Here is a 26,808-nt window from a genome sequence, read left to right as displayed (position 1 = left end):
TGCATCATTTTCCGCAACCATATCTCGATTCCGATAGTATTGCACGGTGACTCTTTCAACCGACCGATAGCAGGCATATCTGTCAAAAGTGGTCACAAAGAAGGAAAGTCAGTGTTACATATTCCAAACTCCTTGTAGGACAGAGGCACATACAAAAGCTGCCTTATTTTCTCCATCTCACTTCCTACCATCTGCGATCCTCCAAAGCCGTCCAACATCGAAGACGATGGCTCTTCGAATATTTCACCCATGTAGACATCACCCCATAGCGTTTTGCCCAAGTCCACAATGCCAGATAACTGTTTGGATTCGGGATCTACTAGCACTTGCGTAGGGTGACCAAAGTCAATGACTACTAATCGTGGCAAAGTGATTTCCTCAAGCGCTGGTGATAGCCGACTAAGCTGGTGCCTTATCTCAGCATAAGGAAGGTTGACGAAGACATCCTCTGAGTCACGGAGAATGCTTTCAAACAGGATAACAAAGGCCTCTCGCCAGGATCGCCTCCCAGCGCCGCAGGCCACCTGCTCCAGAGTCCCAAAGGAATCAGACACATGTTGTCCAATCTTTTGAGCTAAGACTCCCAGTCGCCGGTCAATATCTTTCCGATTCTGGGGAGTGAGCCAGGGTTCCATCTCATGTAGTGTAGCTCCGGTCACATAATGCCGCATCAAAAAGGCGGAATCTCGCAAATTGCCTCGAGAGTTGTAATGGAAGATTTGCGGAATGCCAGGAATTCCACTCTGCTCGAGTAAAGCCAGTGCACGGGCTTCTGTATCAAGTATGAATTGCTCTCGCCGTAGTAACGGTGTCATCGGTGCCGGCGAACATTTCAAAAGTACATGGGTTCCATTGGATAGTGATAAGAGACAAAGTGGATGGAGGTGGCCGTCAAGGGGAGAAATGTTGCTAACATGGACCGCAGAAGTGAAGATCCGCTGGATGATTGTACACAGTTTCTCAGATACTTCGAAACCGGGAGAGTAATGGTCACTAAAGGAAGGAGACATGATTTATTGTTCTGGCTTGAAGGATAGTTTGTCGGCAAAGATGAATACTAGTTTGCTCATTATGGAATGTTATATAGAAGCCAGGGCGAATTTCACGTATGGCCAAGCTTTATAGAAGATAGAAAGCAACATATGAGGGACGAGGGAACGTGGAGGGTTAAGAAAAACAATGGTTCAGACATAAGTCCTCCAATACCACCCTACAGCGCTACGAAGCCAAGGCTACGATGCTATCAGAAGTGTTAAATTGGATCGACTAAACGAGGATCCACATCAAGGACTCCTACTTCGTTCGCCCATGTATTCTGCAGTTCGGCTGTATGAGACGCTATTGTCTCAATTTACCAGACATTCAACCACCGGCAAATCATCCACTGGCTCTCTTCCGAAATCGGCAAAGCAAACCAGAAAATTGGATTCAATGACATTGTAGTAATTCAAGCGAACGTGCCCCCTGACTGGGTGGACGAGGGAATGAGCCGACAGGATTGCGCGGAGATATGCGGGCACTGATGAGGTCAATAGAGTGAGTGACATTAAGAACTGGGGCTTTCGCCTAAGGCTCCCTCTCTTAGAAAGGTGCGCTGCAGTTGAGCCAATCAGAGGCCCGCCTTGCCGAAGACAACAAAGCGTCCCGTCCGAACGAGTTTTGATCCCCTGTAGGTAGTGGTCTCGTCTTAGTACTTGTGCGCCTTCAAAATATATCTGTGCACTTGCAGTTTCACAAATTAATTTCCCAAAACACCCCTTCCGTTATCTATACCTGTCTTGCGCTGGTTTTTGAGACTCTTGGCTCCCTGAATCAGTCAACATCCTCCGATATATAAAAAAAAATTTACTTTACGGAGACCGCTAATTGGACCATATTAACGAAGAAATACCATTCTCAACTGAAACAGACTCGAAACATCTGATGGATTCTGGAAACACCCTCAAGATCTGTGGTCTTTACGCTTGATTATGAATCGCATCATGACGAGGAATTATGGCGAGCTGCTAATGTTAGGGGTGGGAGCATGAAATGAGTAACAGTCAGTTCGTTGGCAACAGTAACAAACCTGGTCTGTACCTTTTGGCGAGGCAACACGTGTTCAAGCACGTGTAACAGGTCAAACAATGGTACCTTTGGCCTAAGGTTTGGAGATTTGGAATCGAGAGTATTCCAGTTGTTCCCACTGGGAAGCAAGTGGGCCTCTCCATCTATGACGACTAGACCGAATGGATCACATGGACTCGAGTGTAACTGCTATTTTGGGCAAAGGAGGACAAAAAAGATGGTCTTTCTGTTGTGCAATCATTTTCTCAAACTGGACATCTCTGTTGGTGGTGGGTACGTGGTACTATAAAGTCTGAACTTTCGCGTACAAAAATGGATTTATGTACATGCATAGAGCACCACTTTGTTTCCAGAACCAACCGGCCCATGCTAAGTACAGGTAGCACATTAGGAATCGTCTAACCTTGCCGTAAGTAGTACTAGTAGGACAATGTAAGTCGAGCTTTTATGGTGCCTTCCTATTCTGTCTAAGCTCCATTAAAGCGCCCGCCGCAACGCCTTCCATGCTAACCTCAGCCACATTCTATCTGAACCTCCTCTTATCCAAAAAGCTCTTGGCTATTGTCCTTAGCTTTTGAGTGGCGGGTACCTTGATGTCTATCTCCCACTCCTAGCATTCAATAAGTAACCAACACGCATTTTTTGAAAAACAATACGTATAGTAGCGTATCTCTCCTCGTAACTAAGTACCATAGTTTTACCTACTAGATAAAGCCACCCGAGATTTTCCATTTAAAGAAGAGTCATAAGACCCAATATTGATAGTACTGTTATCAAGTCACGACCATGGTTCTGGAAATATCTCCGCTGGCGTTGGTCCTCATTAAGGTTCTTCCAAGATCTTGTCCTCCTCCCAAATGCGAGGGAAATGATAAATTCTGACTAAATGCTTACAGTCCTAGTAGGTGTTCACCTGGTCATGCTATATACTCTATTCTACGAAGCACTGTGGAGCTTTGAAGCCATCCTAGTACCGGACTTGTTCGTTACTTTCCCACAGGCCTCTGTTCTTTTTTATCCCTCTTTAGTCTTTTTGTTTTTTAGAGCGATACTGTAATAATGCATTAAATATCCAAGTTTGACATTTATTATTTTCACCGCTCAAATCAAATGTATCATATGCTACGAAAGTCGATTCAAACCGAGATTCAGTCAGTTGACTGTTTGGACTCAACTTCCTGCGAGCTTGGTGCTGGTTTGTAGAGCTCAGCCAGATTGTATCTTTTAAGCTTCTCGTAATCACTTCCAGCAACACTCATCCCGATCACATTCTGGAAACAGAGGTCAGCCATGCGGAAAAGCGTAATTAAAGAGCAGGAGAACAGTGTTTAATGTGAAACATACCTGGATAATATCAACAAGGATAACAAGATCGTAATTCTCAAGATCAACAGAATGCTCAGGTCCCACAACACTGGCTACTGTTTTGATGAGACTGTCTCTGTCGAACTTTTGGTTTCTCCTTATCGCAGGTCGGATAGCGAACTGCATTTGTGAACACTAAGGACATGCCTGCAAATTTAAAGCTTAAGGTGCTGTGACATACCTTTTTGGGACCCCCACCAGAGTGAAAGTGAGGTTTTAAAATCTCACGTGCAAAAGCCTCTAGATCAACACTGAGGGTCTTTCGGATAGATTTGACAGGCGTCATCCGTTGGATGTATCGGCTTCTCTTTTTGCTTGGATTGGCATGCGCATCCACGCAGATCTGGTGGACTAGTTTCTCGGGATCAATCGACTTATCGAATCGTATAAAGGATACTAGATCAATCTTAGTCCTAGTTGTGTCATATCTGGATAGCGCTAAAAGCATCTACGAACCACACGGAATGTCCAGCCTGATGGGCTGAAACTGACGAGGTTTGGCCGAACTAGGCTTCAGCCCTTCGACTTCCTTTCTAATTTGGGCTTCGATATCATCTTCGTCCTCCGAGCTGGAATCACCACCTTGACCTCCCGCATCTGGCGTTTCGATGCTCTGGTGCACAGGGCGTATGTCAGCTGCACAATTGAAGAGTCCGGAATATTGCTGTAGAGCACAGCATCTTTCTGGTCAAAGGTTCTCCCATAGAATCGTACTAACCTGGGAGAAGAGATCAAGCACCTCTGAGATGCATTTCCCTTCCTTTCCTATCTCGCAGGATACAAAAACTCCCCAGTCCCCACTTTCAATGCCAGAGTTGCCATTTTGGCGCTTATGCCAATTACTGCCTCCCTGTAGCACACGTTAGATCTCCTGACTACCGCGCAACGTATGTAACGAAGAGAAGAAGGGAAAGTTTGGATGATCATTGGATCACGCTTGCCGAGAGGTGAAGCAAAAGTAGGCCAACCTTTCTTCTTTTGGAGGACTGAGATGAGTTGTCCGGCATGGTCCTTTTTCCTGTTCCCGCCATTCACGGATGTAGTCCGAGTCAAATTTAGGTAGTGGTGCCGTCCTTTCCTCGCAGGGATTAGTTCTAAAAAAAAGTTAAGGTTGCTGTATGTTTGCACGAGTTTGGCCAGATAAACATATCAATAATGCTACTAAGTCTGATGCCGTTTCGCCGCTGTGCCGCTGTGTGGTCTTCCCTGGAAATTCTTGATTATCATTGGCATTGCGGCAACGCCGCGGGGGTGTCGAGACGTCCACATTCGGTTTAGTGGAAGAGTATCATCCCATCCGTATCGGGTGGGGTGGGCTGACTGTCACGCCAGCGACTCGGAGCCTCGGGTTCGTCGGCATGGAGAACCAGGGATATACCAGTGATCAGGTAGATCCCGATATAGACTATCTTCCAACCATCGGCCCATTCTCCATTGCGTTGGGTCGCAAGTGTTCTTCACCGTGAACTACCCTAGGGATAGCCCAGACACTTTGTATTTCTTTTACCGCAGCCCTTAACTGCATTGCGACCTTAACTATGGCAGCGGTGGCTGACGGTATTGTAAGTTTGTAATTTTGGTGTACTCTGTTTTGTCCAACTCGGCCTGGAAGCCCATGACATCACGTTATCATGACGTATGGTCAGTCTTTTTGTTGCACATCGAGGTGTACAGGACTGCTATATAACTACCCCCCTTGTCCATATTTCCAGGACGAATCCAGTATTCAACAGACCATAGTCAAGACCTTACCATCTACTATACCTTCCATTTCTCTTCTTGAGTCCTTACAATGGCGACAGATATCGCTACAAGGGATCTTCGCAAGCCCATAGATGTCGCTGAGTACCTCTTTAGGCGACTCCGTGAGGTTGGTGTTCGTGCAGTACATGGTGTTCCTGGTAAGTATCAACGTGCTAGCTTTCGACGCAAGTACTGACAATATCAATTCTCACAGGGGATTACAACCTGGTGGCTTTAGATTACTTGCCAAAATGCGATCTTCATTGGGTAGGAAACTGTAATGAGCTTAATGCTGGTATGTCTCTACTGAATGACCATTGGGATCTCTGAGCATGATAAAGGAGTAGTGTATATCGCTAACGGTGGTCAAATGCAGGATACGCTGCTGATGGATATGCTCGAATCAATGGAATGGCTGCATTGGTCACCACTTTCGGTGTGGGTGAGCTATCGGCACTCAATGCTATTGCTGGTGCATACTCCGAGTTTGTGCCTATTGTTCACATCGTTGGCCAACCGCATACGAGATCACAGAAGGATGGGATGCTCCTCCACCACACTCTGGGCAACGGCGACTTCAACGTCTTCACCAGAATGAGCGCCGACATCTCTTGCACTCTTGGATGCTTGAACCAAACTCATGAGGTGGCGACCCTCATTGACAATGCTATCCGCGAATGTTGGCTTCGCAGTCGACCGGTTTATATCTCTCTCCCTACCGATATGGTGACTAAGAAGATTGAGGGAGAACGGCTGGATACCCCTCTCGACCTCAGCCTGCCACCGAACGATCCCGAAAAGGAAGATTATGTTGTGGACGTGGTTCTGAAGTATCTGCACGCTGCAAAGAAACCCGTTATTCTTGTCGACGCTTGTGCTATCCGCCATCGTGTGCTCGATGAAGTTCAAGAGTTCGTGGAAAAATCTGGGTTACCCACATTCGTGGCTCCAATGGGTAAAGGAGCAGTGGACGAGACTCACAAGAACTACGGCGGTGTTTACGCTGGTACTGGATCAAACCCCGGTGTTCGTGAGCAAGTCGAGTCGTCAGACTTGATTCTGAGCATCGGTGCTATCAAGTCCGATTTCAACACGACTGGATTCTCCTACCGTATTGGCCAACTCAACACCATTGACTTCCACAGTACATACGTGCGCGTCCGGTACTCCGAATATCCTGATATTAACATGAAAGGCGTCCTTCAAAAAATTGTTCAAAGAATGGGCAATCTCAATGTCGGGCCAGTCTCGTCGCCGTCGAACCTACTGCCAGACAACGAGAAGGCATCAACTGAACAGGCGATTACCCACGCATGGCTCTGGCCTACAGTCGGGCAGTGGTTGAAAGAAAAGGATGTTGTTATCACAGAGACTGGCACTGCCAACTTCGGTATCTGGGACACTCGGTTCCCAGCAGGTGTTACAGCCATTAGCCAGGTTCTTTGGGGTAGTATCGGTTATTCAGTCGGAGCCTGTCAAGGAGCCGCGCTGGCCGCGAAGGAGCAAGGTCGACGAACTGTACTTTTCGTGGGCGATGGAAGTTTCCAGCTGACGCTCCAGGAAGTCAGTACCATGATTAGGAATAACCTTAACCCTATCATGTAAGTTTCGCCTTTGAGTGTCACAAGTCTCATGCCCAGCTAACATCATACGTAGCTTTGTCATTTGCAACGAAGGATATACCATCGAACGGTATATTCATGGATGGGAAGCTGTTTACAATGACATCCAGCCCTGGGACTTCTTGAACATCCCTGTGGCATTCGGCGCGAAGGACAAGTATAAAGGATACAAAGTCACAACCCGGGACGAGTTAAGGGAGCTTTTCGCAAATGAAGAGTTTGCTTCGGCACCTTGTCTGCAGGTAGGTGACCACCCGTTTGCCCCTGTCTGAAAAGTACCAGTGATACTAATCAGAGTAGTTGGTTGAGCTCCACATGCCTCGCGACGATTGCCCAGCCAGTTTGAAATTGACAGCCGAATCGGCCGCTGAGCGGAACAAGTCCCTTTAATTTCTTCAAAACATACTCCGGAATAGACTAAACTCTTTCCTTCTTTACGATTCGGGAAATCGGTTTCAGTTGGCATGCCACCATGGATCTTTAATTTCATCATGACACGTGGTTAAGAGATTCTGTTCATTGCGATAGTTTTAATGAGTTCGTTTTCTACTTCACCTCTCTTTCTTCCTTTTTCTTAATACTTTTAAGTTAATACTCGAATCAATTGGATTGAACCACAATGAATCAAAGGTTCTTGGAATATAAGGAAAAAAGGAGAAGAACAAGAATCTCGGGTGTACGGGGGTGGTTGAACAAGCTTTGTTCAAGTGCTGTTCAGGGAAGAAAGTGTGGCTAGCTGGACTCAGGGACCGCTGTAGGGCTGAAAGAAACGTTCAACAATTAAAAGTGGGGAAAAGGAGGTAGTTCTGGTGAGGTGTTCTCAACTTCTCATGCGCTATAGATCCTAAACATCACTAGTTTGCCTCTAAACGAGGTTGACTGAACAACATGTCTCAAATCTCTTGCCTATCACATCCTCCAATGACTCGAGACAAGCTTATGGTGAGAAACTCGGCGAGAAAAGAGGAACCGTAATCAAAGTTGTTTCGGAAATGGCGGCATTTAATGGAGGGCTAGATCCTTGGATTAAAAGGAGAGAAACAAAGGCAAGTCAAAGCAAAAGAATAAGGATTAATTTCAAGTAAAATACGATATGGAGTCGAATAAAATTAATATTTATAAGAAAAATTAAGAAGTGAGAGAGAAACAAGACGGGGTGCTTATCGGCCACGTGATTTGGCGTCAAGAAGCTCTGGCGTTTCTTTCGTTAATTAAACTCCTCCCGTTAAAACAATTTGGCCGGGCCTCGATTGCTTGATTACCCCGACCGTTGATTGAGAGAGCGCATTTCGACCCAAGCTGAGAAGCTCCGGCAATAACTCCTTCGTGGCGCCAAGATTTGACCAGCTGTCATCTATCCAGTCAGGGAGCTAACTATCGCTCTCCTCCCAGCAATTTAATATTAAGTGGCTGTGGTATGTTTTATTTCTCCCCGTCGGCCCTTCCGATTTACCCCCCTCCCCCTGCGATGATACTACTCTAGCATGCCTACTACGATCAGGGGTTGATCAACGCACCTTTTCGAGGCTATCGCTTACTTATTCACACTTAGCTGCTTTAAGACAATAATATTTGTTTCTTGTCCTGCCAATAAATGCTTCACCTCATTCCCATCGCGCCTTTGGAGTTCTCTGGATTGCCTCCCACGCCATCCGCGCAATCGAGAGTAAACCTTGAAATCAACAGCGCCAGCTTACTGCCTGTAACACCATTTGTGCATAATTGGCTGAAGACACTGGGTACTGCTTGGGACATAGAGCCAAATCATTGATTGATAAACCCGGAGATGTTTTATATTTGCCCAATACCATCCTTCCTCTAAAAACAAGACTTGTTGTTCCTCGAGTATCCACGCGCCTACAGCGAAAAGCCGTTACAGAATATTTATCCACCGAAACAGTGCTGAGCGCCGATGATGAGTTTCACTTTCATACCATAAAATTCTGGGATCACGTTTGCCAGGATTCAGGAAAGCGTGTGCTGGAAGAGGACCAGGCAGCTGCGGAGAATATTCGGGGTTTCTTGACGACTTGGTGTACCCTATAGCATTGGCATATACCAAAAGACTGATACCATGGACGGTCAACGGCAGCAACAGTATATTCCGGTTCAACCGCCTCCCTCGGCGCAGTCCTCTCAGTCGCACATACTACTGCCTCCTCCCCCTCCGAGATATCAGCCAGCACAAACTCAAGGGGTAGTTCCCCCACCACCTCCCGGACCACCCCCAGGAACAGCATACGGTGCTGCGAAGATATCCAACCCACAAGTACAAGCCCAAAACACCCTTGGATGGCAGCAGAACTGGGCGGCAAGACAAGCACTGTCCCAAGGCTATCTACCCCCTCCTCCACCTCCTCCACTGGTCCCCGCGAACCAACAACTCTATAACCGAACACCTTTGTCAATCCCTTCTGGTGACGGCCGTACATCTGCAACCTACGTGCCGCAAGGCGGAACCTTCGGTCCAGGTGTTGGGATACCTGCATTCGACTCGAACACGCTTCCCGCATATGAGAACCAAGGAACGTTGGTGGGCAACGATCGACAAAGACCCCAAGTGAGCCAATTGTACGAATATCCTAGCCCGGATTCTGCATACAAACGGGATGGAACTATTCCACCTACACCATCGGCTCGCACCATCCCTTCGGCTCTAGCAGCTAATGACGGTGCCCACGAGCAATTACCGAATCTTGGACAAACTACAGAACTTACAAAGTCATCAAGTCATCGGCACCTCAGCAGCAACACCTTACCTGGTGGCATGTCGCCTGCCGAGGCTGCTGCTCAGTGGCCGCTCGAAAGGGTCTTGCTGTGGCTCGCGAAGAATGGATTTTCCAAGGACTGGCAAGAAACTTTCAAGGCCCTCGAGCTTCAAGGAGCTGATTTTATTGAACTAGGTCATGGGCTGAATGGCCGACCGAACTTGGGTAAACTGCATAACGTTGTGTATCCTCAACTCGCGAAAGAATGCGAAAGCAGTGGGACTGGATGGGACCAGACTCGCGAACGGGAGGAGGGTAAACGTATGCGCAAGCTAATTCGCCAAATCCAGGAGGATGGGGGGCATGATGCTGGGATACCTGTTCCGAAACAACGCGACTCGCAGACGCTACCGGGCAGTGGCCCTGAGGGTGTTCTGGAGGCTTCTCCCATGCTTGCACATGAACCCTTATCTGCTGGTCCTGTGGCAAATAGTCCCAACCTCAAAACACTACAGCCTGTGTATACCCAGAGGCAAAGCGTGCAAACGCGTTCTTTTACGACGCCAATTCCTGCTAGCCATGACCACCTGTCATCAGAGCCTAACTCGAACGATGGCACAAGTTGGACTCGGTCAGACATCTCACGAGCTGCTCTGTCTAGTATCGCTGGTGACCACCGAAGGCAGAGCCCCTCTGTTTCTAGTGATTGTGGCCATTTTTTCCCTCCTGCTCGACCATACGAGGGCAGCCCCAAGAGTGGCAGCCCGGCTACACAACATGCCACTCTCGCCCATCAGGGTGCATCGTCATCCACGGGTGACCTGGGGGTCCGATTCGAGCATTCTCGTGGCAACAGTTCAGACTCAACCACAGGCCGCCGATATTACGAATCAATACGACAGGATAATACTCGTCCGTCGCCTCAAGACCCCTACAACCGTCAGTTGAGTGGGGACAATCCTTCATCTTACTCAAAGGACCATAGCAATCGCCTTTTGCATTTCTTCAAAAAGAGATCGAGGACCGGCGATTCTAACCACCCATCTCCGGAGGAGCAATTTCTGGAGTCTCCCACTAGCCCTGTGAACATGCGTCAGAATGCTTCACATCTCCCTTACACTAAGCCGAATTTCAGCAGTAGCGACATGTCACTGGGTGAACGTCCGTCGTCTTCGTCTGTTTCAGACCACGAGCGGCTCGCCTTACGAGCAAAATCTGGACACAGAGGGAGAAAGTGGGCCTTTGCGACCATGGATGGATGGAATTACCGTTTAGTGGATATTACCGAAACGGAATCCGTGGAGGTGCTACGCGCCACTATTCTCCAGAACCTTGGGATATCTGATTGGGCCGGCGCTCAGATATTTTTGACTGAACTGGGGCAGACAGAGCATGATGAACCCTTGAATGACCCCAGCCTGGCTCTCTGTCGGAAGACGAAATCGGATTCGTTTGGTTCTCTGAAATTCTTTGTACGAGGATCACACACGCCTGCAGGTGCGAGCAGTTCTCCGCACGTTGCGGGCCTTGGCGTCTCATTCCCCGAAAAGCATACGGCATCGCCTACAAGTGGGCACCATCATCAACTACACCGTAAACCACTGGATGACGAGGCTTTGAACAGGATTGCAAAACCCACTTCTCCACAAGTGGCATCACGCCAACAGCTAAGGGCCCCGGCTGTTAAACTGCCTACCCGTGATATCTCTCAGACTTCACTCGCGGCATCCCCGGTAGATGGTAGCCAGGACGCTGGGCATCTTGACCCGGAGAAGGCAGACCTATTAGCTCGCCGTGAGGAATACCAGCGGGAGGTCGAGAGGAAACAGAAGGCCAATCGGATCTCTAAAGTCTCATCGGTACCTCAGCCGAGAAAGGATGCCTATGGTGAAACGGGTTATAGACGAGAAGGAGTCATTGATTTCGATTCACCTCGTATATCTCCATACGAAGACAAAAAGGCAGAGCCTCTTGTACCGCTTCGCAAACCACCCACTGCGCCTCATGAATCCCATACTCTCACCAAGGTTAATTCTTTAAGGAAGAAAGATGCTGATCGCCCCCGCGTTCAACAACCTGTCCAGACCCATGGCCTTGGAGCGGTTCTGGCTAGTGTTGGTAGGATGACTAGTGCCATAGGAACGCCGACGCCTTCGCTGTCTACATCACAGGCTGGAACGAATACCCATACCGACATTGTGGCTCCATCCGAAAGTAATATCGCAGGTAAGCTTGATATACATATTCTCAACCATCGCACATGTTCTCTTCACCCATTGCTAGCGTTCCTTGAAATGGCCATACCTAACATATATGTTAGACGAATCGAAAAGTACCTCACAATCACCTGCGGCAGAGGACAGCCAAGAGACTCCAACCTCGCACACCAACCAATCACCTGCTCAGACTGCTGTTTCTGAGGAGCCACGGCCAACAGTACAGTCTCGCAAGTCTTTTGGACCCGAGTTTGACTTCGAGGAAACCAACGTTTCCTTCCAGCGCTCGCCAATGCCGCAGGAGGATTCAGACGACGATGATTCAGATGATGGCCTTTTCGCAATCCCATTGGCGAATAGCAAATCGCCGATTAAGGAGAAAGATACCGTAATTGGTTTTTCGGCTAGTCAAAAGTTATCGGCAAAGCCCTCGCTCACTGTAAACACCGAAAATAGGTTGAGAAAGGGATTGTCTGTGAGCTTCAGGTCACCTAGTGCCACGCGCGAAACCTTTGCGGGCTCAAGTGGTGATCCAGATCCTAGAACAGGGTCGTTGTCCGACATGACCGCGTCGCCTGAGGAAGAGAAGCCCACCCGGAGGGATTCGTTCGCTCGAGGCGATATCTGGGCAAGCAGACCTCCCGTAGAAGGCGTCATTGAGTACCTGGACGACTTCTTCCCCAATATTGATCTCGATGCGCCTTATCTAGATGGACAAGGCGCATCCCCTCCCTCGTCACCAGCGAGCAGAGTTGCCGCCGAAAGTGAGCTGAGCCAAAAGGAAAGGCCGCAGCCATCTCCCAATCCTAGTGAATCTACATTAGGCTCGAGTGAGCCGACGATCAAACCACAAGAGGCTAATATTGTTGCTCGACGCAATGTCAACCGCTCCGGTGGACTTACCCGGATGAAGTCAATCCGTGAAGTTGCCAGGGGCGCCAACCAAGCAAGCAGGAATCGGAGTGTCACATCCTCTACAGGAAATCAAAAATCTGGCGATATCCTCCGGCGTAAAAGTACGAAGATGTTTGGAGCAAGGATTATGCAAATTAGCCCTAAACCAGGCAGCCGGCTCAGCCAACTCGATCCTATTCCTCAAAACAATGCCCCTTCTACAAGCGTACCCCAAAGACAGCCAACCTTCCGCATCATTCGCGGTCAGCTTATTGGCAAAGGCACATACGGCCGAGTTTATCTGGGCATGAACGCAGATAACGGTGAAGTCTTGGCTGTCAAGCAGGTGGAAATCAATCCTAGAATCGCTGGACAAGACAAGGACAAGATGAAGGATATGGTCGCCGCTATGGATCAGGAGATCGACACGATGCAACACCTTGAACATCCCAATATAGTACAGTATCTTGGATGTGAGCGGGGAGAGTTGTCTATCTCAATCTATCTCGAGTATATTTCTGGTGGCTCCATCGGCAGTTGTCTCCGCAAACATGGTAAATTCGAAGAAAGTGTCGTGAAATCACTTACACAGCAAACCTTGAGCGGACTGGCCTATCTTCATAATCAGGGAATCCTACATCGTGACTTGAAAGCAGACAATATTCTTCTGGACTTGGATGGGACGTGTAAGATCTCTGATTTTGGCATTTCTAAGAAGTCAGACAACATCTATGGAAATGACTCGACAAATTCCATGCAAGGATCAGTCTTCTGGATGGCGCCAGAAGTTATCCAATCTCAAGGCCAGGGCTACAGTGCCAAGGTGGATATTTGGTCACTTGGATGCGTAGTACTGGAAATGTTCGCAGGCCGACGGCCATGGAGCAGGGAAGAGGCCATTGGTGCTATATTCAAGCTTGGAAGCCTAAGTCAAGCGCCTCCGATTCCCGAGGACGTTTCCATGAACATTAGTCCAGCGGCGCTTGCTTTCATGTACGACTGCTTTACTATGTAAGTGCTTCCTGCTGTGACCCCGACCTTTGCATGAATGGACAAATGTACTGACACAAGACTCAATTAGTGATTCACTCGATCGCCCGACTGCTGAAACGCTGCTCACCCGTCACCCTTTCTGCGAACCTGATCCGAAGTACAACTTCCTCGACACTGAACTCTACGCAAAGATCCGTCATGTTCTCTAGATTATATCTCCATTTGAAGCATCGTCATTGAGCGCGTATATATCTTTTTTCGGCTGTACTGTTCTTTGCTGATCATACCCAATTCAGTATTCCTTAAAACGTTGTGTGTATATACTTGCCAGAACCATAATGCAACCACTCTAAGTGGAGTGGTGGTCTGTCAATTGAAATATGATATCCAGGTTTCTCCTCATGACGACTGGCTTGGTAGTACTCGAAACGTAATCTAGAAAGAACAAGAATATCTTCTGGCGAAAGACATCGTACAGGCTTTATATCGGCACCTGCCACTATGGACGATGTGGTCATGAAACCTTTTCTTTTTAACAAACGTACAGTAGGTTTAGACCTTGTGACAATGTGGACATGGTATTAAGAGGATAACTCTCCCGTATAGAGGTTGTTGTATATACATTCAGCAACTTGATATCTATCCAAAAAGATAAGCCAGCTACTGACTCCTAGACTCAAGGCTACCGCTCCTGCTCCTGCTCGTAGCTTCATCGTTTGCATCGGAGATACCAACTCGGAAGATACTCTCACACCACTCTGCAAAGGTGTCCACATCCCACACGGCATCCTCGCGGCCCTTGCCCTTGGTACTAACGAAATGCCCCTTGCTCTTCTCCGATGACATGTACTTGTCGAAGAATTCTTCGTAAATCTGGATAACGCGTTCCTGGACGGCACCCACTAATGTTTCCTTCATACGGACATCATCGAGGTAGTCGTTGAGGATCGTCCGGAGATTCGGGACTTCTTTCTCGATGTTTCGACATGTGGGATAGATAAGTTCTCCGCGCTGCAGGTTCCGGGTATCGACGAACTTGGCCGGGAGGGAGGCCGTCATTGTGGTGGCGATTCCGCTGATGAAATCGTTGATCACTGTTCTCAGACGTCCGTCCAGCTCCACCTTTGCGTCTAGCATGTTCTCTACGACTCGAGGTAGTAGGCCGTGGCCGACGAGGCGCATCAGGTTACGGGGGTTGAAGAGACCGCCTCTTTCTCTTAGTTCCCAGAATGTGTTTGTGACGCCTGAGAAGTCGAATGAGACTTCAGGGGCAACGTATTCGATGTCGAAGGCGACGATCTGTTGTTTTAAGATGAGCAAGTGGCTCATGAGAAACAGTTGGCTGTCTGTGACGGATTTGCTGGCGATCAGGGAGCTTGCGTAGTGGAGAGAGAGGATGGTTTGGTGGACGATTTGATGCGCTAAATCATCAAACACAGTGGACTATGAACAGATTGTCAGCATACACAGAATGTCTAATTGACAAGGTGGGTTGGGGCCTTCGTACATTTACAAGGCGGTAGATCCTGCTCAAAAGCCAGATGGCTTTCCGTAATGTAGGGTACCAGTTGCTGGGCGAGACCTGCGACTCGAAGTCCCACTTTGAGTCTTGTTCTGACGGAGAGTCTACGCCGTCATCCGGCTGCTTTGCGGGCTTGGGGAGATTTGTGAGAGCATCGGCAGCCGTAACTTTCCTGCCCGAAAGTTGCCCATCCATAACTGATATGGAAGCCTGTTTGTTGCGCGCAGGGTAATCAAGGTCATCGGGGCGAGGCTTGTAGCGTTCAATTTCGTCGCGAAGGAAGGCTTGGGCGCGGAAAACAAGCCGAGTCTGGACGTCCTCCAGCACAGGTTGAATCAGTGTAGAGAAGTCAAGTTGGTTGACGTCCGTGGGCTCGGTCTCTTCCTCCTGGTCGAAAAGGTAACGGGTTTGAAGAAGAGCACAAAGTTGGCAGAGTTTGATTATTTTATCTTCGTGTATGATTCTTGGTTGAAGATGGTCGTAAAGAGGCTCACATATTGTTTCCAGAAAGTCGTATAAGCCTCCCTGTCCGTGAAACCATTCACCCCACAGGTCAAATTCGTCCAGACATACACCGCGGATGTAGCTGATACTACCACGAGCGAAAGCAACTAGATCCGTCGACGTACTTGGGGCCTGCGCAATCTCATTGAGTTTCTTGCGCACTAGTGGCACAATCAGTTTCCCACGGATAGCTGCGTAATTGGCATGGAGTTCATTGAGAAGACTTTGATATTCAGCTACCGTTCCTTGCTCGGGATCCAGTGGGGGAACCGCTCTCTTTTGGATCTCCAGACCGATCTGCTTCAATTCAGGCGCGCCAACTCTGAACTTCGCATAGAGCAGAGCAGACATAGTAGTATCATTGAGCTGTTTTTCTGCTATCTTCTTTGAGACATTCAAATATACGTCGCGCAGTGCAGAAACAAAGTGTCCACGAATGAGCGTGAGGGCACGTGTCATCAGAAGTCTATACCTGGAACGATATACACCGGCTTCTTTTTGATCGGCCTGTAAGAGACATATTAGCCACTTCACCAATCAAACACGCCCATAAGGCACTGACATGTATTTCCATATAGTCCAAGCATTCGTCGAGTCGCCTTAACATGTCGGAGAAGTCCTGACCGCGAACCGTATTACCAGCTCCCGGAGCGTTAAGTTTCCTTGAAGCGGGATCCAGGAAGTCATAGTATTGGAGGTTATCTTGGATATCTGTAGCTAGCTCTGAGTCACGTTTCTGAGCAGAGAGGAGCCCTTCGCACTGGTTCTGAAGATTGGACGTCTGCGATTCTACTGCTTTAAAGTCTTTGGACAGGTTTGATAGGAGGTCGAGGGTTGATGAGGTATCAGACAGCAGCGTGTCGAGATGTGACTTCGACATCTGAAGTTCATGAAGGCAGGCTCTAATTACAACACGTGTCAGGCTTCAGGATATCCTAAGTTCCTCCCAATGGCTTCGCGGCATGGCGCTTACTGGTACTCATCGTAGCTACTCTCGAGCAAGCTGTCTTCCAACTCATTGTACCATTGGGTAAACTCAAGTTCATTATGAATGTCCCCAATCGAATCCAAGCCATCTGGTACTGCCTCAGCTTCCTCGGTCTCCTTGGCTGTCAATTCTAGAGGCGGACGGGACGGGACAGTTTGCCGACGAGATCGCCGTCCCGCATTCTCTTGTCGCATTGTGAGGTCCAAAGTGAAGGGTAAAGGGATAAATACAGGATCGCGCCTATACCTCTATAGGGGAGCACACACTTCCATAATTAAACTCATATGGGAACTAGGCAAAGAGGAACCAATTGGTCGCTGTGATCTTCGTGGCCGCTTCGAGGCGCTATTCTGCCGCCGCATTCCGCTTCCGCTACTTGACGTAACAAATAAACCAATTGGAGGGCTCCTGATAAAACCTGACCAAAGGCATACTTTTATACAGTAGCTATCAAAAAAGATATGTGCGCTTGTTGAGGGAAGCGCCAAAAAACCATGTGGACATCTCGAGCGCGACAGCCCGTGATAAATATTGTCACCGTCTCACGTCGTCTTCCTCGGACTACTCGGCCTGCTATCTTTACCGGGAGAAGAGGTTATGCCAGTAATGGCCCTAATGCATCGGAACAGTCTGGATCCTCTTCACGTTGGCTTAAAACTTCTCTAGGCCTTGCGGGAACAGGCGCCGCTGCTTTTCTCGTCTACACCTATGCGACACTCGATAAGAATCCGGCCGGAAGTCAAGCAGACAAGAAGGCTCATACTCTCTCCCAGGCCACTGAGCAACTGGAGTCGCAGTATGTTCAACACAAAAGAAGCTTAAAAAGTCCCGGCGTATATGTATGGGGAACAAATTCCTATCGTGTTGTGGACCCCAACTCTAAGGAGACTGTTATCAAAAGCCCTCGGAGAATTCGTTATTTTGACGGCCAGGTGCTCAGAGACCTTAAGCTTTCTGACAAGTCTGGTGCAGCGATTGCAGAAAACGGTGACCTCATTCAGTGGGGTAAGGGCTATTCAGAGTCCGAGTTCAAGCCCACAAAGACTTTGGCAGGAAAGAATTTGACTTCGCTGTGCATGTCAAACGACCGAATACTCGCATTATCAGCAGACGGCAGTGTTTACTCTCTTCCAATTGCCAAGGATGATCAACAGTCCGGCCGAAAACCTAAAGAAAGCTCCTGGGTACCTTTCTGGTCTGGAAAATCTGGAGTAAGTTACCGGTTGCTGCAACCTAGCCTGAAGCTGGGTGAGAAGGTCACTATGCTCCGCGGCGGATTAGAGCATGCCCTTCTCTTGACGAACCATGGCCGCGTATTCTCTGTCGCTTCTTCTACAGAGAGCTATCCATCTTTTGGACAGCTTGGTATCCCAGGGTTGACTTGGGCAACCCGACCTAAAGGGCCAGTCGACATGTGTCATGAGATTGAGGCATTCAAGGGCACCAAGATTACGCAAATCGCTACCGGAGACTATCATTCTCTGGCTCTAAGCAAGGATGGTAGCTTGTTTACTTTTGGCGATAATTCCTTCGGACAATTGGGTATGGCGTTTGACGCCGCACTACCTTTTAGTGACACACCTACCTCTGTACCCATCAAAAACCTTTACAAGGGGAATATGTGGTTCCCCAAGGTAACGGGAATTGCAGCCGGTGGTGCCAACAGCTTTTTCACCGTGGATGCACAACGAATCGTTGGTCCTGGTGAAAACCCTTCCGCTATCCGCGATTTGGACCGCATTACGGCTGACACCTGGACATGCGGAAGAGGAATTTGGGGTGCTCTTGGTAATGGAAAATGGACTCACATGCAAGAGGCCCCCACCAAGGTCAAGTCCTTGAGCGGTTTGTTTGAGTATGACGAACGGAAGAAGCAATTGACACCTATTCATCTTCGCTATCTATCAGTGGGGACAACGCACGTATCAGCGGTACTGGACAACAATGCTCATATCGATTCATCGCCTAGCAATTCTTTGAACGATGCCACCAACTTTGGGTTCGATGTGCTCTTTTGGGGAGGTAATGAGCATTTCCAACTTGGTACGGGCAGGAGAAGCAACCAATCCAAGCCAATTCATATCAACGCTCCTCCGGAGGGTAAAGGCGAACTTGCTGAGCAGGAGGCACGGCTTCAGGTCATGCCTCGTCACAAGGGAAAGATTGGCTCCCGCACAGTGAAAATGGAGCAGCGCGTGGAGTGCGGGAGACACATCTCTGCAATCTACTCTTCTGTATAATCTGTCTCACAATTTCTTGCATTCTTGGTTGTATTATGACTGCCTTCATTACCAAATTAACTAGTTGACTACTGTACATTATCACCTTATGAAATCGACGAAAACATTTATCCAAAAAGGGAAAAGTAACTCAAGCAAACAGGACAAACACATGCTTAGTTGATGCGCGGAAGGCGCTTGGACCACCGCTTATCCCAAAAATTTCCAGCGCAAAAGGCCCGGATAAGAACTTCTCTCTTCTAACCACTTAATATCCCCCAACGATCACACTATGCCTCGCGAGAACCAAAAAAGAGGTCGCCGGGCGGCTGAAAAGGCTGAGAAAGATGCCGCGAAGCGGAAGCGCGAAGAAGCCCCCGAAGATTCCCTCCCGAAACGGATGAAGCCCTCGACGGACGAGTCGGACGAAATCAATCAAGGAGCCGACTACATACCTTTCGACGAGAATTACAATGAGAACTATGATGGAAACTACGATGGAAACTACGATGAGAATCAAAGTGCTGCGCCTCCCGGTGATATGCCCTTCTATGGTCTTCTCGATCCCGAGGAACAGGAATATTTCTCTCGAGCCAATGAGGTGTTGGAATTGAACCAATTCCAGGATGCAGATGAGCGCAGAATATTCCTAGACAGTGTCTATAAAGAGGCTGACGGAAAGGAGTTGAAAATCGCATGCAGTCAGGGATGCTCACGGCTCATGGAGAAACTGATTTCGATGTCGGATATGCGCCAAATTCACAGGCTTTTTAACAAATTTATCGGCCACTTCCTGAATCTTGTGCAGCATCGTTTTGCTAGTCATTGCTGCGAGACTCTCTTTATCAATGCTGCACCCGGTGTAACACAGAAAGTCTCGAAGTCGAAAAGTGATAAGATGGATATAGACAAGGAAGAGGGAGAGGAGCCCGAGCCTGAACTGTCGTTGGCAGAGATGTTCATCAAGGTGGTCGAAGAATTGGAGGGCAACTGGGGTTACCTACTGACAGAACGGTTCGCGTCACATACAATCAGAGTTTTGCTTCTTGTGCTTGCGGGAGAGCCTGTGGACGTTTCAGCGAACGACTCGGTTGTTGCAAGCCGTAAGAAAGAGAAATTGGGTCTACTACAGGGAGAGACACAGGATGGGGATGCCTCTGCGCAAAAAAGAAGCGTACCGGATGTGTTCGAGGCTACTTTGAAGAAGATTATGAAGGACATGGTCTCCGTACTTGATGACACATATTTGAGAGCACTTGCGACTCATCCAGTTGGAAATCCGGTGCTTCAAGTCTTAGTGTCTTTGGAGCTCTCGCATTTTGGAAAATCGAGTGCCAAGGATCCAAATTCTATAACAAGACGGCTAATTCCGGATGAGAGCTTTGAGGAGGGCTCTGAGACCACAACGTTTGTGCGCGGATTACTCTATGACCCAGTGGGATCTCGGTTACTCGAAACAATTGTGCGTTGTATGCCCGGAAAGGCATTCAAGGGTCTTTACAAGAACTTCTTCCGCGACCAAATAACTTCCCTTGCCCGCAATATCACCGCCGGGTATGTTGTGCTTCGAGTGCTGGAGAGACTCGGAAAGGATGATCTCCAACAAGCCTTGGAGCGGATTGTTCCTCAGATTCCTAGTCTTCTCGAGCGGTCTAGGATGGTCGTTCCCAAAGTGCTTATTGAGCGATGCCTAGTCCGTGGAGTTGACACAGCACCCCTCGCTCGAGCCCTAGAGGAAGCCTACGATACAGACCCTGCTCGGAGACTGGAACAAATTCTGCGACTAGAGAACACAACCCAAGAGGAATCTGAAGAGTCAGAGCAGAAGGCGGCCAATGTTGCTCCCAGTCAATCATCAACAGGAGAAAAGCTCCATGGTTCGCTACTTGCACAGACAATGCTCACTGCTCCTGGTCCGATAAGCGGGCTCGTTTATACAAGTCTGTTGGCGCAATCTTCGGAATCACTCGTTAAGATCGCCAAGGATCCCACCGCATCTCGCGTCCTACAACAAGCTCTTACATCTCCGACATCTACCACTCAATTCCGTCGACAGTTTGCTCCACGCTTCACCAGTCACTTGAAGGAGCTTGCCCTCGATAGCAGCGGATCCCATGTGGTAGACGCACTCTGGCCTGCGACCAAGGACATTTTCTTTATCAAGGAGCGAATGGCACAGGAGTTGACTCAGCATGAAATGGAGCTTCGGGACTCTTTCGTCGGCCGTGCTGTCTGGAGGAACTGGGCGATGGATCTCTACAAGCGACGACGGGGCGAATGGGCTATGAAAGCCAAAGGTTTTGATAACAACAATGGCTCTGGAGATAGACCCAAGTCTAGAATAGAACTTGCACGGGCTAAGTTTGCTGCAAAGGCAGAGGAGGATGCGAAAAAAGGTGCGCAGAAGGGCGTAACTGCCTAGTTTCGATCGTGTTCATTTGGGTATAACGAACTTTCTGCAACAAAAGTCATGCATGTATATAAGGGTCACGGGATTGGTTATGTGGATATCAAAAGCACGCAATTTATACAGGTTGCATTAGTGTGAATTCAATATCGTAAATGATCGGCACAATTGCCGACAAACATCATAATCGATACAAGAAACATCGTATTTCGAAGGCCCCGGAACATAGCAGGAATGTGTTTTTCGTCTATTGATGGGAATAGAATCGTCGTTCTTATACTAGACCAGACATTAATCTGCCTGATTTGCAAGGCAGCGTATCTTTTTGTTGAACTAAAGCACGTGCGGGGCATGAATCAAATGGAACGATAAGAAATTCCGTCTTCCCCACCATCGTAAAGAAGACCCTAAATGCTTCTAAATCTCTTTTCGCTCGGAAGCCAAATCTAAGGACTGTTATTGGAACCATCATTGGCCTCTGGAACCATGATGTCAGAGTCTCCGAGTCTGTCGCCATCCATTTCTCCAGTGGATCCGCAACGGTGCCGGTGACAGAATGGGTCCTTTGATCGTAATTTCTATGAATGGCCTTGGCCCTTGTTGAATATTTCAACCATTGCCAAATTTGGTGTACACACCCTTTCCCCTATATCTAGGTTCTTCCTTCCTATATTATATCATACTATATATTATTCTAGAATTACAACCAGTCATAGATGGCTGATTCTTCCCCGTCCCGCCGCGCGGAAGAAGTGCGAAGTGTGAGTCAGAATGCGCTTGCTACGTTCTAAAAAATAATTCAACAAGCTTCTGAGAGGAACTACTTCCGGTGCTAATAAATATATATTCTCTTAGCTTCTAAGTGCGGTCGAAGACCTCCTGATTCCCTTCATCCGGTCTGCAGATGAAGATCCCTTAGGCCAGAAGGCATTGGAAAATGGCGTCAATGGAACCAACGGCACTCATAACAACCTCAAACCATCGAGTACTTCATTAGTGGACCACAAGAGACCGGAGGAACTTCAGAAAATTCTTCAATTGGAATTGCCAGAGCAAGGAGCGGGACAAGATGGCCTGGTCGAGGCACTGCAGAAGGTCTTGCGATACTCCGTCAATACCTGGCACCAGGGCTTCCTTGACAAGCTGTATGCATCCACCAATGCCCCGGGTGTAGCTTCTGAGCTCATCTTGGCCGCCTTGAACACAAACGTCCACGTTTACCAGGTCTCGCCCGCTTTAACGGTCATTGAGAAGTTCACCGGGAAACAGCTGGCTACGCTTTTTGGACTCAATGGCCCACGAGCGGGAGGTATATCGGTCCAAGGTGGTTCTGCCTCGAACACGACATCAATTGTCATTGCACGAAACAATCTTTTCCCTGCTACGAAAAAAGACGGAAACGGAGATTACCGTTTCGTGCTATTCACAAGCGCCCATGGCCATTACAGCATTGAGAAGGCAGCGCAGATGCTAGGACTCGGAAGTAGCTCAGTTTGGGCTGTACCTATCGATAAGCAAGGACGCATGATTCCAGCGGAGCTGGAGAACCTAGTCCGAAAGGCCCTGAGGGAGAACCGTACCCCGTTCTACGTCAATGCGACAGCGGGAACAACCGTTATGGGATCTTTCGACCCGTTCGACGAAATCGCCGCCATCTGCAAGAAATACAATTTGTGGTTCCATGTTGACGGATCCTGGGGTGGCTCGTTTGCTTTCTCCAAACGCCAGCGACAGAAACTCGCCGGCGCAGAGAAGGCGGACAGCATCGCAATCAACCCTCACAAAATGCTCGGCGTGCCAGTGACCTGTTCGTTCCTCCTTGCGGCTGACCTGCGTCGCTTCCATCGTGCAAACACCCTTCCTGCTGGGTACCTGTTCCACAATGAAGACACCGAGCTTCCCGAAGCTAACGGCTGTAATGGCACCATCGAGTCCGAACTCGGCGTTGACTCGCCCGAAGTCTGGGACCTGGCAGATCTGACGCTCCAGTGCGGTCGACGCGCCGATTCCCTCAAGCTCTTCCTCGGCTGGACTTATTACGGGACGGCAGGGTACGAGAAGCAGATTGACACTGCCTGCGACACTGCGGCGCATCTCGCAACCCTCGTCGCCGAGAACCCGAACTTCATCCTCGTCAGTGAGAACCCTCCCCCATGCCTCCAGGTCTGCTTTTATTACGCTCCCGGCGGACAATTCCTCCATCCTCGTGGCATCGTCTCAGATGAGGCCGAGCGCGGCAAAGCCAACAGCAAGGTCACCGAGCAGGTGACGCATGCGATCGTGAGCAAGGGCTTCATGGTTGATTTTGCGCCACCCAGCGGTGATGAGGATGCCGTCGGAAATGGGAAGTTCTTCCGCTGCGTAGTTAATGTGCAGACCACAAGGGAGACCGTCGAGGCGCTTCTGCGGGCAATTGAAGAGGTTGGCCCGGGTATAATTGAGAACATGAAGGTGCAGAATGCCCCAAAGAACTTTAACAGACCAGGAGAACGGGGCCACGGTCCAGTTGTTCACCACCCTTGAATTCTCCTTTTCTTAAGCCGATGCTGGAACAACTAGATCATACGTAACGAGCTGAAAAACAGCTCTCCGGACAGGATTCTTTCAACAGGATCTTGGGCGTTTGGTTGGCAGGGCTACCCAAAAGTCATATATAACATCCCTTTCATAGATTTTTTATATTTTCGAGTAAATACTACAATGAATGATTAACGCCGCAGGGCTCAAATTATTAGGTACACTAGGTTCATATCTACATATCTCATGCAAGCCAAGTTGAAGCATATCAGTTCTCACAATGACTGACTAATGCAATGTCGCTAAAATTAACTACTGATTTCGACTCGCTTCTCCAGAACACTTCTCGCCTCCGCTTCGGAGAGAGTTTCGATATTCAATTCACCAAGGACAACCCTTGCGCTTTCGTTGTCCTTGAACAACCTCTTCTCTACGTCCCACAGTCCCAGCGGCGACGTTCCCTGCTGATCGCTGTCCTGCGATGCAGACCCATTCTCTGCTGACTTTGGCCCACTGATACTCAGTCCGAGAAGGGTGAGGCCCTCATTAAGTTTCCTAAGCACGTTCGCTGAGCTGCCAACCTGAGCCGCCGGACCAAGGGCCGCATCAACGACATTGCAGAGATGCTCAACATCGCTTACTAGCTGCGTTGCCCCTGCAGCGGAGAACATATTCCTCGTAAGAATATTATTCCAGATGTAGGTTTGGATGGAGAGAAGCACTTGGCGGACGATACGACGCAAGGGTGCGACGCCCAGGGTGCGAGAAAGGAAGGAGATCTCGGTGGATAGAGTACGCATTGCCGGCGAAAGATCCGAAGTAGGAGGCAAAGGAGAAGCCAAACTAGTAGAAACAGTTGCCCACGTCGAAACGCGAGAGTAGGGTTTAAGGGCGGTGCGCATGTTTGAAGTCAAAGTTGACGTAATGATGGATTCTGAGCGGAGCCTCAGGCGGCGATATGCGGATGCTGTCTCATCGAACAAGGCGCCCTCAGAGGCCTCTCCATGATCGTTACCATTCGTCACAGCTTGAGACGTCCGCGAGGCAACGTCCGCAACAGACATCGAGCCAGCCACGTTCTTGCCGCCATCCTTGTTCTGTCGGACTCGTTCTTGAAGTTCAGACCAAAGCTCTACGAAGAACACTTCGTTACTCCAGTCTTCCATTTTCTTCTCAAGATATTCGGCGCTTCCGAAAACTCTGGAGAGCCGTTCTAGCCCTGCAACACCCTCCACACTAGTTCCATCAGCACCCTGCACTGTGCGGCCAATCGTCGACGTCATTGCAAGGTAGGCTTCCAGCGCTGAATGCAGCCGTTCATGGAATTGGTCAAATATCGTGATCTGGATGTCAATGAGAAAGCGTAACTTCTGGCTGAATGACGACAGAGGCTGGTAACGCTCTGTTATTGTCTCGAGAAGATCGTTGACACGGATTGCAGCTTTAGTAGGCTTTGTCGCAGAACGATCGACACCGTCATAATCGATATGACCACTATCCGGCGCATCTACAATTTCCTTATACCGTGCCAAGGCAAAATCTTTCTCAACCTGAAGCCAACGCTCAAACCACCCTTGTTCGGTTAGCACCTCCCACGTCATGCCCTTCCAATTATTATCAGTATAAGGATCTGGTAGGTAATTCCACGATTCACGGATTTCGTTGTCGAAATTCATTAACTCGTGGACGAAGTGACTCAGCAACTGCGGGTGGCTTGAGATTTGAGGCAAATATGAGGCTATCTTATGTCTCAGAATTGGCAAAAGAGCCGTAATGTAGGCATGTGAGGCGTTGTAAAAATTCCACTCCAGATCAGATCCGACAGCTTGTGCCTTTTCGTCGAAGATAGGCTGCAAGGATGAAGCAAAAAACCCGCCAAAGTTGTTAAGGAGGTCCGTCAGATGAGCAAGGAAATATTCCGGCTGGAAACTCAGTTAGAACGGTATCTATCCCTACAACTATCAGATGACAATCCTTACCTTGTCAAGCCGGTTTGTTGGCCTGTCCCCGCTGAAGTGGTATTTGAAGCGAAGCTCCAGTGGATGTACCATCACTTCCAGCGGTAGTAAGATTGGAGGCTTGACGGGTTCCTCTTTCGAAATGTCACGGCTGTGAAGTTCACTAGCATAAATATGTTAGCATACCAAGTAAAAAAGTATTGACCGATACGTACGGTGTCTGAAGGTCGAGGAGCAACTCCACATATTCTTTCCACTGTGCTCTTAGATTATCCGGAAAATACAGGTCCTTCGACGGCCACTTCATCTCCTCCAATGTTCCCTGTAGCCGCTTAGTGAAGTCGGTTTTCATGTGATCTCTCAATGCAGATGCTAGCTTTCCGATATAGTCGACCAGGTGAGGGGCAGCCCCTTCTGCTGCAGGCTGAGCTTCTTTCAAGGATTGGACGATGGTCCTTAGCCGGGTATATGGCTTGATGGCCAATTTGGGTGAAGGCTGTATGCATGTTAAGGCTTCCTTGCTGTATATCGTCTTAGCGGCCCATGCTCTGTTTTGACGCGATCACTGCTTCAAATACCTCAATTCCTCCGCTTCCTTGAGCAAGGACACATATCCCTTTGACAGCTCCAGCTTACGCAGCTTTTCTATACTCGCTTCAAATCGCTTTGCCGCTTCGTCGCTCGCATCTGACCCAGTGAGGGCTTTCAACCGCCTATCGATATCCGCCTGGTGCTCATTAAACGCCTCGGCACGCTTTCGAGTGGCTTCGGCATGGTCGCTAGAGGCCTTTGTCGCTTTCGATAGTGCTTCCTGTGCTTCTGCTAACTATGCCAAGGCCGTCAGATAATTTTCTGATTAGGCCATGTACTGATAGACATAAGTGAGACAATAATACCTGCTTTCGTTGGAGCTCATGCTGGGAGCGAAGACTAGACAGCAATGAGTCAAGACTTTCGAAATCGGCCGACACCTGAATTTTGTCGTTTAGATAATCTTCGACCCTTGTTCGTTCATGCAGAGATAGCGTGGATGTTGGAGTCGCCATTGTCAGGTAATGTTGGAGAGGGGAATGAAATGTTAGGTG

General features: G+C 48.8%; 7 protein-coding genes across 7 annotated transcripts; 3 read left to right on the top strand and 4 right to left on the bottom strand.

Annotated features, from left to right (window-relative positions):
- Positions 1 to 66: 66 nt before the first annotated feature.
- On the bottom strand, positions 67 to 758 carry BDV37DRAFT_263246 (uncharacterized protein). Its single transcript, XM_032083517.1, has one exon. The coding sequence runs from the start codon at positions 669 to 671 to the stop codon at positions 93 to 95; it is 579 nt and encodes a 192-aa protein (XP_031935851.1). The 5' UTR covers positions 672 to 758; the 3' UTR covers positions 67 to 92.
- A 2,411-nt stretch (positions 759 to 3,169) lies between these two features.
- BDV37DRAFT_27523 (THUMP domain-containing protein) lies at positions 3,170 to 4,763 on the bottom strand. Its single transcript, XM_032085364.1, has 6 exons — positions 4,401 to 4,763; positions 4,151 to 4,282; positions 3,889 to 4,045; positions 3,614 to 3,828; positions 3,412 to 3,552; positions 3,170 to 3,338 (listed from the first exon to the last, which is right to left on the bottom strand). The coding sequence occupies exons 1-6, from the start codon at positions 4,461 to 4,463 to the stop codon at positions 3,216 to 3,218; spliced, it is 831 nt and encodes a 276-aa protein (XP_031935850.1). The 5' UTR covers positions 4,464 to 4,763; the 3' UTR covers positions 3,170 to 3,215.
- Positions 4,764 to 5,311: 548 nt separating this feature from the next.
- Positions 5,312 to 7,606, top strand: BDV37DRAFT_263242 (alpha-keto acid decarboxylase family protein). The gene is made up of 3 exons (XM_032083516.1): positions 5,312 to 5,470; positions 5,552 to 6,776; positions 6,832 to 7,606. Exons 2-3 carry the CDS (start codon positions 5,587 to 5,589, stop codon positions 7,067 to 7,069), a joined length of 1,428 nt encoding a protein of 475 aa, XP_031935849.1. The 5' UTR covers positions 5,312 to 5,470; positions 5,552 to 5,586; the 3' UTR covers positions 7,070 to 7,606.
- Positions 7,607 to 8,871: 1,265 nt separating this feature from the next.
- On the top strand, positions 8,872 to 13,817 carry bck1 (putative MAP kinase kinase kinase (Bck1); the record flags this gene model as incomplete). Its single annotated transcript, XM_032085491.1, has 5 exons — positions 8,872 to 8,936; positions 8,970 to 9,066; positions 9,097 to 11,731; positions 11,826 to 13,626; positions 13,697 to 13,817. 5 exons carry the CDS (start codon positions 8,872 to 8,874, stop codon positions 13,815 to 13,817), a joined length of 4,719 nt encoding a protein of 1,572 aa, XP_031935848.1.
- On the bottom strand, positions 13,679 to 16,966 carry BDV37DRAFT_27514 (Golgi transport complex subunit COG3). Its single transcript, XM_032085348.1, has 4 exons — positions 16,608 to 16,966; positions 16,197 to 16,536; positions 15,116 to 16,141; positions 13,679 to 15,051 (listed from the first exon to the last, which is right to left on the bottom strand). The coding sequence occupies exons 1-4, from the start codon at positions 16,814 to 16,816 to the stop codon at positions 14,269 to 14,271; spliced, it is 2,358 nt and encodes a 785-aa protein (XP_031935847.1). The 5' UTR covers positions 16,817 to 16,966; the 3' UTR covers positions 13,679 to 14,268.
- Positions 16,967 to 17,116: 150 nt separating this feature from the next.
- BDV37DRAFT_276041 (uncharacterized protein) lies at positions 17,117 to 23,771 on the top strand (the record flags this gene model as incomplete). The annotated part of the gene is made up of 7 exons (XM_032085490.1): positions 17,117 to 17,418; positions 17,533 to 17,833; positions 17,867 to 18,856; positions 19,146 to 21,237; position 21,565; positions 21,947 to 22,009; positions 22,112 to 23,771. 7 exons carry the CDS (start codon positions 17,117 to 17,119, stop codon positions 23,769 to 23,771), a joined length of 5,409 nt encoding a protein of 1,802 aa, XP_031935846.1.
- A 302-nt stretch (positions 23,772 to 24,073) lies between these two features.
- On the bottom strand, positions 24,074 to 26,769 carry BDV37DRAFT_288434 (RINT-1 family protein; the record flags this gene model as incomplete). Its single annotated transcript, XM_032088268.1, has 5 exons — positions 24,074 to 25,687; positions 25,745 to 25,886; positions 25,939 to 26,244; positions 26,302 to 26,549; positions 26,620 to 26,769. The coding sequence occupies 5 exons, from the start codon at positions 26,767 to 26,769 to the stop codon at positions 24,074 to 24,076; spliced, it is 2,460 nt and encodes an 819-aa protein (XP_031935845.1).
- Positions 26,770 to 26,808: the final 39 nt, after the last annotated feature.

This window comes from Aspergillus pseudonomiae (genome assembly GCF_009193645.1).
Source record: "Aspergillus pseudonomiae strain CBS 119388 unplaced genomic scaffold BDV37scaffold_118, whole genome shotgun sequence".
Classification (NCBI taxonomy): Eukaryota; Fungi; Ascomycota; class Eurotiomycetes; order Eurotiales; family Aspergillaceae; genus Aspergillus; species Aspergillus pseudonomiae.
Note: the sequence above shows the minus strand (reverse complement) of the source record. Positions and strands in the feature narration are given on the sequence as shown.